We start from the raw sequence: 12,160 nt of genomic DNA, 5'->3' as shown, positions 1-12,160 counted from the left end.
GATCCTGCTAAAATTAGCTGAGGCACTACTTGAATGCTTTCAAGCTCATTGCACCAAAATGTGTTGGACGCGCAGGCCTCTGCACGGGGGCTTATGTTCTCAAAGCCTGATGCCTCTTTTATTTAAGGTGGCAATCTTGATAAAGTGAGAAGAGCGCGGTTAATATTGATAACATCCAGGCAGAGCTGGACGTTCCACACTATTATCGGCACTGATCACAGAGAGCATCTGAACTTGGAGCAGCACAGTAAATGCAGCTCGTCTGCATTCTGAACATTAGTCACGTTTTGCACCTTCTAAAGTGCAGAAATAAAGAGCTGCATGAGTGACCTGGCAGAAGGACATTGTGTTACCATATGCGAGTTGGCACATTTTGCGCTCTAAACATTACATAACTATAGATGGACAGAAACACAACAGTGCTTTCCTGGTCAATGGTAACGTTATGTTACCTATCAGCAAATTAGATTTTTATATTTTTAACAAAAGTAGTTTTTAATGCAAAATTTGAATTTGAACCGTTGACATTCAATCCTCAATGTCAACGGTTGCAAATTGCATAATTTCATAAAAACTTGAAATATTTTCAGTGTAACAAACATTGCCCTGCTTTGGAGAAAACAATAAAATGCAATTGTGTCGCGTGAATTAGTTTAGCATTGCTGCCTTTGTTGAAAAAAAAAAATTACACAGCAAATTAAAAGTTGAAAGGATGGTTATGCGCTAAAGTGCATATCACTTTTAAACACAATCTACTCGTATTAACACCTGCAGCTGCTGTCATTGTCTGCCATTGTCTCCTGGTGTCCTCACGGTGTTGCCCTCTGAGGCTTCCCCTGTCGGTCTTACCATCTGTGTTTTGATGCTACAAACCGGAGCGCGCTGGCCTAAGCCCAGTTCCCGCAATGGTTTCTGGAAATGTCAGCTGATACCTCATAGGTCAGCCTGCAGCTGGCCGCCTTGAGCTTTTTGAGAAGCCTAAAGGACACTCGGTGGGGGGAGTCGGTTGTCGCCCTAATGAGAGCAGTTGGGTCTGATCTGCTTTGACGTCGCAAATGTCCAGGAAGTGGTGGAGCCTCGATCAAAGCTTTACTAGGGCTGCGAGACGTTGGATTTATAAATTGTTACGCCCAGACAGATTATTCTCATTCACTTTTCAAATCTAATAAAAACAAAACAAACACACAAGAAACAGCTCGTTTGACTCGACTCCCCACTTTGAGGTGTTGATGGCCTTGCCTGATGTTTACTACTGTTTAAACCTAGATGGCACTGAGAAACGAGCCCTAATCTGGCTCAGTGTCTCCATGCGTCACTCAGCTGTGTTTACGTCTGGAGTGCGCAAACTGAACTGCCACAGCAAGCAAAATGTACAGCGATATAACCATGTGACCCTGCTTCTACATGTAGGTTAGCTGGAGCCACAGCAGTGATTACACAACAGCTAATGTAATGTCATGCCAACCTTTTTCTTGGAAGACTATACATATATATATATATATATGTATATATATATACATATATATATATATATATATATATATATATATATACATATATATACATATACATATATATACATATATATATGTATATGTTTTTTTATTTAGTAAAATTTGTTGTATATTGGGCAGGCTTAGCTCACAATGAATCTTCATTCACTCCTGTTGAATGTTGTGCATTTCCTTCCCCCTTCCACTTGGTAATGAAGTCCCCCAGGAGATGTACTCATACAGCAGTGTGGCATAGTTTGTAATTCCCACAGCATCAAGAAGAAACTGGATACTAGAGGGTGTCATAGTTACGCTCAACACATAGATGCTTTATGTTGTAAGACGGCAATTCCTGTTTAGCGCGCAAGTGGAACCACAGCACGCAATCGGCCAATGGACTTTCGCCGAGTTTGCGTCAGTGTTTAAGAGATGCAATGTCGCAGCAGGTGCGTCACTATGCTGTAAAGCAAGACCCATCAGTGGATGGTTGTGAAGCCGCAGGACACTCTGTGTTGGATCAAATTTTATTTCAGAGGCTTCCTGATGTGAGCCGCGCTAAGATTTCAAAGTTTAAGCAGCTTGCTCAGGGAAACAAATGATTAGGGTCCAGAATCAGTTTACAGCTCATTAGAGAGTTGTGTGCTGAGAGACAGAGTCACTCCTGGTTTCATCCACACACTCAGAGATTCACCCTGTGAGAGCATAACTTTGCAGTACTGATTGTACTTTGTATTGGGGGCAATTGGATATTTGTATTTGGTATATCTATCATGCTACAAAACATAAACATGAATAAACAAGATTTTTTTATAAGCATTTATGAAAAAAAATACTTGCATGCATCCACACACATGCACACTCACAGTGAAGCAGGTACAAGCAGCAGCAGCTGCTGTGTTTATAATTAGAATGTTTTGAAAGCTGAGATTTGGCTGCTGGGACTTCATCAGCAGGGACTTTGTGACAGCCAGTTGTCGGCATGACAATGCGACCACACTGCTGTCACTTTCCTATACACAGTGGGTGCGCGGACTGGAGGCGTCTTTTCAATGAGGTAAAAGTCAGAGTCTGTTAGGTTACGGAAGGTTTCATCACTTCACTCAATGATCACTTGACCTTATGCTGAGGTTTCTGGCTTGGCAAACTTTCCATCTCACAGTCTAATCCATCTGTTTTGGGGGTGAGGGTGGTGGGGGAGTGGTGGGGGGCACCAACCCAAAAACAAAGGAACGCACTTGTCTTACTTGACTTACCGCTGTTGCAGTTTGTAAAAAGTCAAGAAATGAACAATGTTTTCGCAAAGGTGGAAAGGCAATTTGTGCCTTTCAGAAAGTTGAAGTGGTGCTCTATCTAGTGGTTAGGAGTGGAAATGACAAGACAAAAAAAAAAAAAAAAAACAACAATCCTCGAAGCTGTGGCAATTGTGAACTTTTTTTTTTTTAATAAACTAAGAGGTTCATCCATCATTTGCTTTATGGTTCAAGTCATCAGGAGGCAGACTTGCTTTATATCGAATTCCTGTAGTTTAATTAATTCAGAACTTCCACCAGCCGATGATTAATTTCACGTATTGCCCTCACATCTATGTATGTCTATTTATAATTCGGATGACTTCATGGCAGTTTCATCGCAAAAAAAAAAAAAAAAAAAAAAAAACAGTTTCAAGACAACAATTATGGCAAAACAGTGCCGATAGAGTCAATTCAGATGAATTTTGTTTTACAATGTTTTCTCTAAACACTGCCATCATCTGGACAAGTGAGGTAAACGTCAGCATGCGCCGGTAAATCCAAACGAACTCAAACGATACATCTTATCTTGAGAACGCGTTAATTCTGGTGCTCTCTCACAGTTGTTAAACTCGGAAGAGTTGCCAAATTTTCATAGATAACCCGCAAAACACACCTCACCCTCAATTTGGCACTGGCAAGAGAACGGCAGCCACCACAGTCGCACCGCCGCATGCGTCATCAAACTGCGAACGAAGCCTGGAGGGATAAACAAACGAAGGCGGCAGGCTGTAGTTCACACGCTGCTGTTCGCCATTTATACATCTTCGTATGTTGACTGAAATCAATTTGTTTTGTTGTATGACAGTCCACAAAATGTGTTTTTAACACAAAGTGTAAGGCAAAGAGTGTAGCCAATTTGTTTAGAAATATATGTGTCAGTGTAATGATTTAGAAGTGTATGTATATTAAAGAAAAAAAGTTTATTTTTCATTTTAATTACTGTGACTATTCGTTTTTTGTTTTGTTTTTTATAATGCATCTAAACTCACCTGTTCCCTTTTCTTTTTTGCTCAACCAAAACAAAAGATAAAGACTGAGAAAAATAGAAAGAAATAAAATAGAACGCAATACACAAATTTGAGATTTTACTTCTAGTCTTTAGTGGCCCCATGTTAAATAAAAAAGTGATAAAAGTGATTCTGTGTTACTCTTCATTATGTTGACCAGAGTTTTACTTTGAGGTGCAATAGGTGCAACAAAAACGAAATATGTGTCTGGTTTGGTCAAATGGCAGCGTTCGTTTATTTAACAGCCTGTGTCAACTGGACTTCTGGATGAAAATACAATATTACAACATAAGAAATGGAATAAAGATCTGGAAGAGGACAGTCCCTCTGTTTGATCAGGGACACGCTGATCATATGCCACACACTCCAAAATATGGGGCAGTGGTCACTGGTGAAATAGGCAATGGGGCCAAAGAGGTTAGCATGAAGCTAAAATGACTGGCAGACTGACGTGAGTCTCTGTAAGAGCCATCTGCTGCCCTCAGCCGCAGCTAACTGGATTACAGCCGCTGTGTGTATGTGTGTGCTCAGAGCAGTGGTGGCCTTACATCTTAAACAAAGCGGTCACAGACCAGTCTGCTGAGTTTCCACTGCACCAGCTGTTACCGACTACATCACGACCTGGACCTCCAGACTGGGATGAGACTATGTGACCCAGAGCTGAGAACTCATTCATTCAGCCAGATGGATTCAGAGCGGCTGAAAAAAATCAACAACTGACCAACTGACATCAATAGGGGGAAGACACATTAGACTGCAGAACAATCAAATTACCTGGGGGACACTATTCACACTGGGATCATGTGTGTCTGTGCTTTGAAAGCATCTGTGTGTAACACAGCGCGGCTCGGTGAGCAGATTCCACCGCCACCAAATGCAGATTATTTAAAAAAAAAACATGTTTTTTGGGCAGTGGAATTGGGGCTTCAGAGAACAATCGGAAGCAGCTGGTATGGGTGAATATCATTCGAAAAAGAAGATACAACTCTTGATGGGCATTTTAAGTTATGATTACTGGGAAATTAGGCTGCATGCTACCTCTGACATCCTAGAATCTGTCACAGGAATCTGTTTTTTTTTTTTTTTTTTTGTAATTTCTTCTGTAAAATTTGAAGAAATGCCTGACTTCCCCTGTCAAGATGTGCACACACATGGTACTGACCTTTCACTAAATGCTGTTTAAGCTCATGTTAGAGGTCATCCAAGATGTGGGCCAGAAGAGAGATAATCACCATTTTGATGTGTACATGAACAAATATGCAGACCTGTCCCAGTTTAGTTTCCCCCACAAAGTCTCACACTCACAGGCTGCTATAATATACACATCTATATTGTTCACATATCTGTCATAGTTATCTTGAAAGGTTTGAAAGTTTTGAGCATGTAAAAAGTCCATTCTGATCTGCTTCTTGTTTGGCCATTGTTGTCACTTTAACCTGCGCTTTGGACACTTGTGTTTTCGTATGGCACGGTTTGGTTGTCGCCTGCAGGATAAAATTAAGACGGTAACTCAGCAGCAGGGTCAAAGTGAGGAGCTGAACGTTTTTCCTAGAGGAACAGATGTCATGCTGGGATTAGATGGTTGACCTGCTCGGCTTGGCTGTAGACGTTGACACCTCATGTTAAAAAAAAAACAAGCTTCGACTCTGACTTCAGTGTTAAAGTTAAACTTCCCACCAATGAAACTCATTGCAGGTCCTATTTAGGATTTGTTGCTGATATTTTATTCAGCCATCCTCTAATGATGATAATGATATAATGATTTTCAAAATGTTTGTGATGATTAAATGCAAACCATTGAGCGACGACCATGAAGAAGATTTTTCTTTGTCTAGTGCTACAAGTTAGTATCTTGTAAATTACTTCAGTGTCTCAGTGTCTGTGTTGTTTGCTGTGTGGATGTCCAGGTTAATCCCCCCCCCCCTCCTCAGTGCTGTGTCTGAGGTAAAGCAGCAGCCTGAGGTCAGATTAAAACAGGAAGAGGCCAGTTCGCCTGATGATCACCAGGTTGGTGTCACAGCTTATGGACAGATCAGCGTCTGAGGGTATATAAACCGGCTCAGAGATACAGTCCAACACAACCAGGACGGCTGCTCATCGGGTTGCTCTTCGCTGCTGGAATCACAGGGGCCCAACATTAATCTGCCTTGCTGAAGGAAGAAAGAAGACAAACTAGGGCATCTGCTCATCATCGACCCTGCACAGCTTCTTTGTTTGGAGTTGTGATCTTTTCTCAATCAGCAACCATGGTCCTGGAGGAGAACGAGAGTGACTCTGTCTTTGAGCCCCAGATCACGGTGAGTATCCCGCAGGAAAGAGCTCAAGTCGTTTTGTAGCTGCAGCTAGGCAAGGTGTTCCAACTCATCATTGTTTTAATCCTGCACCATTGCAATACAAAGAAGTACAAGAATGTGAAGGAAATTAGATATGTTTCAAAAACTAAATAAAACAGTGATTGCAAAATTAAGATGGCAGCATCGTTTAGTACATCATTGATTGTATACAGGATTTAAATTTAACCGAACAAACTGGGCTCGAGTGACTGGACTAAACCTCTGACTCCACATGTTTGTTTTAGGAGGAGAATGTTGAGACTCCTTATGGGAAAGTCCACTGCATCATGACGGGCACTCCAAGAGCAAACCGCCCCGTCATCATGACCTTCCACGACATTGGACTGAACCGTAAGTCCTGCTTCTCACACCCAGAGCCCTGCTTTCCATAAAGGCTTCTTCTTCTTCTTCTTCTTCTTCTTCTTCTTCTTCTTCTTCTTCTTCTTCTTCTTCTTCTTCTTCTTCTTCTCCTTCTTCTTGCATATCTTGTATTAAATTCCATTAATCCCTCATTGACACCAGTTTCTTCTTCCAGACAAGTCCTGCTTCTCGACGCTCTTCAACCACGAGGACATGCAGGAGATCATCCGCCATTTGCCCTTTTGTCACGTCGAAGCGCCGGGGCAGAGCGAGGGAGCCAAAACGCTGCCAACCGCGTCAGTACACAATGCAACTGACTGCATTGTAGCTGCAAATTTCCCATGGTTCAGTTTTAGATATCGAGTTATCCTGATGGTTATGTTGACCCCACAGGTATACCTACCCCTCCATGGACCAGCTGTCTGAAGCTTTGCCTGCTGTTCTCAAACACTTTGGGTAAGACAGTTATACTCACATCTAAAGGTGACAATTAAAAATAAAAATTATGGAGCACTAAAGGGCTCTAATTTTGTCCATGTGTGAACCTTTTTTTACAGGATCCGAACTGTGATTGGACTGGGAGTTGGAGCTGGGGCCTACATACTAACTAAATTTGCTGTGAGTAAAATAATAAATATTACTTATGTATTAGACAAATATTTGTTTTTTGGGTTACGGCAACTGACAGATATCAGTCCATTAAAAACAAAACAGACAGGGATGTTTGAGGCCCAGAATAAAGTGACTGAAATGTTTATTAAAAGTTGAATTGAATATGGAATACTATATTTCAAATAAAGAAATAAAGATAGAACAGGCAAAAACACATTTTTTTCTTTGTGTGTGTGTAGCTCAATCACCCAGACCTGGTGGACGGATTAGTTTTGCTCAACATCAACCCAAACGCTGAGGGAATTATGGATAGTGTTGCAAACAAGGTAAGCTGTGTGTGTGTGTGTGTGTGTGTGTGTGTGTGTGTGTGTGTGTGTGTGTGTGCTATGTGTGTTAGGGTTAGCACTGTCCGATTTACAGCAGTGAAGTGAATCAATGATCTGGCTGTGGCTAAAACTGTGCACGTTTTGTGTGCGACAGCTCACTGAATGGACCCACACGCTTCCAGAAACCATCATCACACACCTGTTTGGGAAGGTAGGTGGGCAGGGCCAAGGCTATATGCAACAATGAGCCCAAGCTACAACATTAAACAACAAGTAACAATGGGAACCTTTCACACGTGTCACAGGAGGAGATCGAGACCAACCATGACCTCATCGCCACCTACCGACACCACATCACCACCACCATGAACCAGGCCAACGTCAGCCAATTCCTGCGCTCCTTTAACAGCCGCAGTCCTCTGGAGGTGGAGAGGCCGGTGCCTGGAGGAAGTATCAACGCCAGGACCCTCAAGTCAGTACCAGTCGTGGCCTTTGACACAACTAACAGCCTCTTATAGATATCAAACTAGACCATCGAGTCATGAAAACATGCAAGTTAATGATCAATAACAGACACATTGCTTGATGTTGATGCCAGAAAGAGGAGAACTTCTGCCTGAGGGTCCTCACCTCCCTCCAGCTACTGTTAGAACCACCACGTCCATCGCTCCGTCTGTCCCTCTGCTGCACTCAGCTCTGTTTTATTGACCTCCTTCCCCCTCTTATCTAAATGCACAGGTGCTCCACTCTGCTGATTGTGGGAGACAACTCCCCAGCCGTGGAGGCCGTCGTGGACTGCAACTCCAAACTCAACCCCACCAAGACAACACTGCTCAAGGTAGCTGAAGTGCCTACTTAGCCCTGCGTTGATAACCCATTTTAGTTTCCCGCCTGAACTGATGATTTTCTAGATGTTCCAATGTTTGAAAAATTGTGTCCTTCTTGAACAGAAGAAAACAGTAAAACAAAATTTGTATAACACGTGTACTTCAATCTTTTGTTTTAAACATATCAATATCATAACTGAACCCTGTCTGTCTCTCTTCCTCTCTCTCTCTCTCTCTCTCTCTCTCTCTCCACCCACTTTGTCATCTCAGATGGCAGACTGTGGAGGACTTCCTCAGGTGGATCAGGTAGGCCTTGCCTTCTCAGTGGCAGCACAACTGCAAAACCGTGTTATGAATTGGTCAACAATGTAAGTTAATAATATGTTTTCTACTATGCCCTACAGCCAGCCAAAGTGGTTGAAGCCTTCAAATATTTCATCCAGGGACTGGGATACCGTGAGTCACTGCACACTGTCCCTCCAGTAGATCCATAGCTACAAAATAATCAAGGATGTTTTTTTTTTCTCTCATAGTTTTTGAACTTCAAATCAGTCATTGTTTAATATCATGACATGAAAACATTACATATAATAAAAAAGCACAAGATGGATCAAAGTTAATCAACGAGACCCTCCTATGTCTCCCAGTGTCCAGCTCCAGTATGACCAGACTGCGCTCCAGAACCACCTCCAGCTCCAGCATCTCCTCCTTCGACGGTTCCCGGAGCCGTGCACACACCAACGACCAGCAGCGCGGCAGAGCACACTCCCGTGGCACGGAGGAGAAGCGCGGGCGCTCGCACACCGACATCTCCATGGAGAGCATCTCCTGCAGTAACACGGACCACATCATCTCCAAGACCACTGAAGTAGCCTGTTAGAAGTGCACTCCGTCCCAGATGCTTCCATCTGACTATACCTCATCACATCAGCGTCATCTTTCAATCTTTCCTTTCTATCGTGCCCTTTCATCTGCACTATCTTAAGCTGACATGCCTCCTTGTAACCATCATCCTCTCTCATCCTGGTTGTTTCCTCAGCAATTTAATCATAATTTCATTTATCCCAGCTCAGTTCAATCTCTGCTAAATGTTCCTTGTAGGTCCTCCTTTATTTCACATCTACAGATTTGTCTTACCCTTACAGTAATGTTATTTCAGAGGTTATGTTTTATGGCCTGCTGTGTACGATGACACAGTATATAGGATATGTATAAGACAATTGTATCAAATACTGTGGAAATTGAGTCCTTGTGCTTTCATGTATTTGTGTGAGATATGCATATTTATGTCTGAAATGTAACAGATATATTTCCCAGGGAAAAGACTAGCTACTAGTCTGTGTGGATTAACTCTTTGCTCAACATTGTTAAGATACATTGAATAAAATAAATGAAAAGGTGACCTCATATCAGCCTTGTCCTGCCAGTCATTTAACATTTCTGCGTTTCTACTTCAATCAAAAACACTATTTGGCTTTCCTAATACCTGCAATTGCTTCAAGGTCAAAATAACAAAAAGCTTCTTTTTCAGCAACAAAAAGAACAGATGCAGAAAAATAGGCAAAATTGATGAGGCATGAATAATAATGAAATATAAACAAACACTGAAAAAAATACCAAAACATTTTTTTTTTTATTAAAATGTTCTCCACTGGTCTGTTGTTGTTCTTAAAATCACAGTCATGCCTACTGTCCACACCCTGTGCTTGATTATTAATGACTTTATTAATAATTGATGTAAATAGGGAGAAAAAGAAAACAGACACAGATGATGAATGAATAACGATGATGAGTTTTTATAAACTGTCACCATATCATAATCATACATTTCTTCTCTCTGAAATTGAGCTGAAATGAATCCTAAATTAGACAACGTTTCAAAACGAGATTGAGTGCTGAAAGCTTTTGCGGGGCGTTTTGACTGTGTGCAACTCTTCATTTAGTCCACTAAGTGGAGCTCTATAACCACTTCTCTCCCAACATCGCAGGAGCTTCTGCTAAAATCAGGTACAGAAGACAATAAAAACGTGGTTCTTATAACACAATTGCTGGCAACTACAGTTTTCCCGAAAACAAAGTTGAAATCCCACGAAATCCACAATACAGCAGCATCTATCAGCCGTGTCCTATCCCACAGGGCCAGATTTAAGCACATTGTCTAACTGTTCACCTTATATCTTTATTCCCTCCATCATGCACACTCACATAGAACACGATAAGCTCACTCACTCTTTATAACAGTGTTCCTTTGTGTGCAAAACGCTTAATTACAGAAAGCATGATTAATTGCAAGTGACAGGTGTGCAAAACCTTCAGCAGCATGTACTAGTGATTTGAGAACAAATTAAAATCTGGAAACTGATTTTGTTGATGCTGATTTTATTTCATTTATTTATTTAATTATTTATTGAGAATTATCAGACATTAAAAGTCTGAGGCATCAGTATAATTGCAAGGGGACTGTCAAGTGGTCTTATTGTTCCTAACAAATCATCAAGCTCTCAACGCACAGTGCTCTTTAATCTCTAAACTTATAAAGGTTATTTCACCTTTCTATTTCCCCTTTCGCTGCTCTTAAAACAGATTATTTTCACAAGAAACAAACATGTTTCTTTCTCCCCAGTAGCTGTCAGTGTCACTCTCATTCCTCTCAATGTGGGTGTGTATGTGTGTGTGTGTGTGTGTGTGTGTGTGTGTGTGTGTGTGTGAGAGAGAGAGTAGGCCACATCAGTAGTTTAACTGTTTGTTTTTGTTTTTTCAGCAGAGAAACAGACCCAAGTTGTATTTGTGCGTTTGTGGAGGAGGGAGAGGAGCATACCTTTATATTACAATGGCTCTTTTGTTTGGCTTGTACAATATATTATGACGCTCTGATGAATAATGCATGGCTGATCTCTCTGAAGATTTATTTAAACATGAAACGGCTCTTGCACGACTGTGGGGTCTTGGTGTATTCTCTGTTTACTGCTATTTCACTGGTGCACTGGGATGCATCATAAAAACAATAGACGCTTGTAGTTCCCACTTTGTGAGGCATTAGTGATTACTGGAACTAGACAAATGGGACTGCTGCACTTTGAAGTGTTTGTGTGTGATAGTTGAGGTAGTGTAGTTTAAAAAATAATTGAAGGAGGGGGGAAAAAATGAGGATTTTCTCAGATTTTCAATTTTGCTCCAGTGTGTGTCATACTGTTGTGTAAGCTCAGCTGAAGGGCACCTCTTTGGTTCTCATGACTGGAGAGCTTTCACCCTTCCATGACATCATTTTATACTCGCCTCGTGTGTATGTGTGTGGGGACAAGATAAATTACGGATGCTGTGAAATTGAAGGTCTTACGTAAGAGCCATTTGGGGACCCTTGCGGTACGTCGAAGGGGGGGCCCTATCCTCCTGTCAGAGAGCCCCAGCCAGCTGCAGCCATGTTGGAAAAGCAGCAGGCGGCGGCGGCGGCTGCGCTGTGCTAGTAGTTAGCGGCTAGCAGGCAAGGCAGCTCAACGTCAGTGAGCACAGGCTGCCGGGCACGGCGCTGTTGTGGACAATAACAGACAGGCAGAGGGACTAGTTGGTGGGAGCCACAGCCGCTAAGCCGGTTCGGATACCAATTCATGCGGGTCTAACATATTGTGAATGTTCCACCTTGGTTGGAGGGAGGGGGAAAACGCCACGTTTCGACTCGCTGCTGCCGGACCAGAGGGCTAGGACACGGGTGAGTACTTGGGCATCACGTCGGTGTTGGATTAAATGTGGGAAAAGCGCCCACCGTTAGCCGAGCTAGCTTAGCTTTAAAGGGGGGTGGCTGGTGGAGGTAACACAGGCAGGGAGACAGACAGACAGACAGACAGACAATGGGGGTAAACGCAGATGTGGGTTGGTTGTGCTGAGCCACCGCTTTGAAGTGGCATTTTAATTT

General features: G+C 42.3%; 2 protein-coding genes across 2 annotated transcripts in view; both read left to right on the top strand.

Moving 5' to 3' along the window:
- Positions 1 to 5,869: 5,869 nt before the first annotated feature.
- LOC142898331 (protein NDRG1-like) lies at positions 5,870 to 9,617 on the top strand. The gene is made up of 12 exons (XM_076041237.1): positions 5,870 to 6,089; positions 6,371 to 6,476; positions 6,661 to 6,781; positions 6,879 to 6,941; positions 7,043 to 7,103; positions 7,337 to 7,423; positions 7,578 to 7,634; positions 7,729 to 7,895; positions 8,162 to 8,261; positions 8,521 to 8,556; positions 8,655 to 8,706; positions 8,898 to 9,617. Exons 1-12 carry the CDS (start codon positions 6,039 to 6,041, stop codon positions 9,128 to 9,130), a joined length of 1,134 nt encoding a protein of 377 aa, XP_075897352.1. The 5' UTR covers positions 5,870 to 6,038; the 3' UTR covers positions 9,131 to 9,617.
- A 2,083-nt stretch (positions 9,618 to 11,700) lies between these two features.
- Positions 11,701 to 12,160, top strand: part of LOC142898329 (focal adhesion kinase 1-like) — a 50,036-nt gene continuing 49,576 nt past the window's right edge. The window contains exon 1 of the mRNA XM_076041232.1: positions 11,701 to 11,956. The gene's annotated coding sequence lies outside the window, so the exon portion shown is untranslated. The remainder of the gene's footprint in view (positions 11,957 to 12,160) is intronic.

The sequence above is a fragment of the Nelusetta ayraudi genome, unplaced genomic scaffold, assembly GCF_046127955.1.
Source record: "Nelusetta ayraudi isolate G7.1 ecotype Tasmania unplaced genomic scaffold, CSIRO-AGI_Nayr_v1 ptg000063l, whole genome shotgun sequence".
Taxonomy (NCBI): domain Eukaryota; kingdom Metazoa; phylum Chordata; class Actinopteri; order Tetraodontiformes; family Monacanthidae; genus Nelusetta; species Nelusetta ayraudi.
This window is presented reverse-complemented; position numbering and strand designations above follow the sequence as displayed.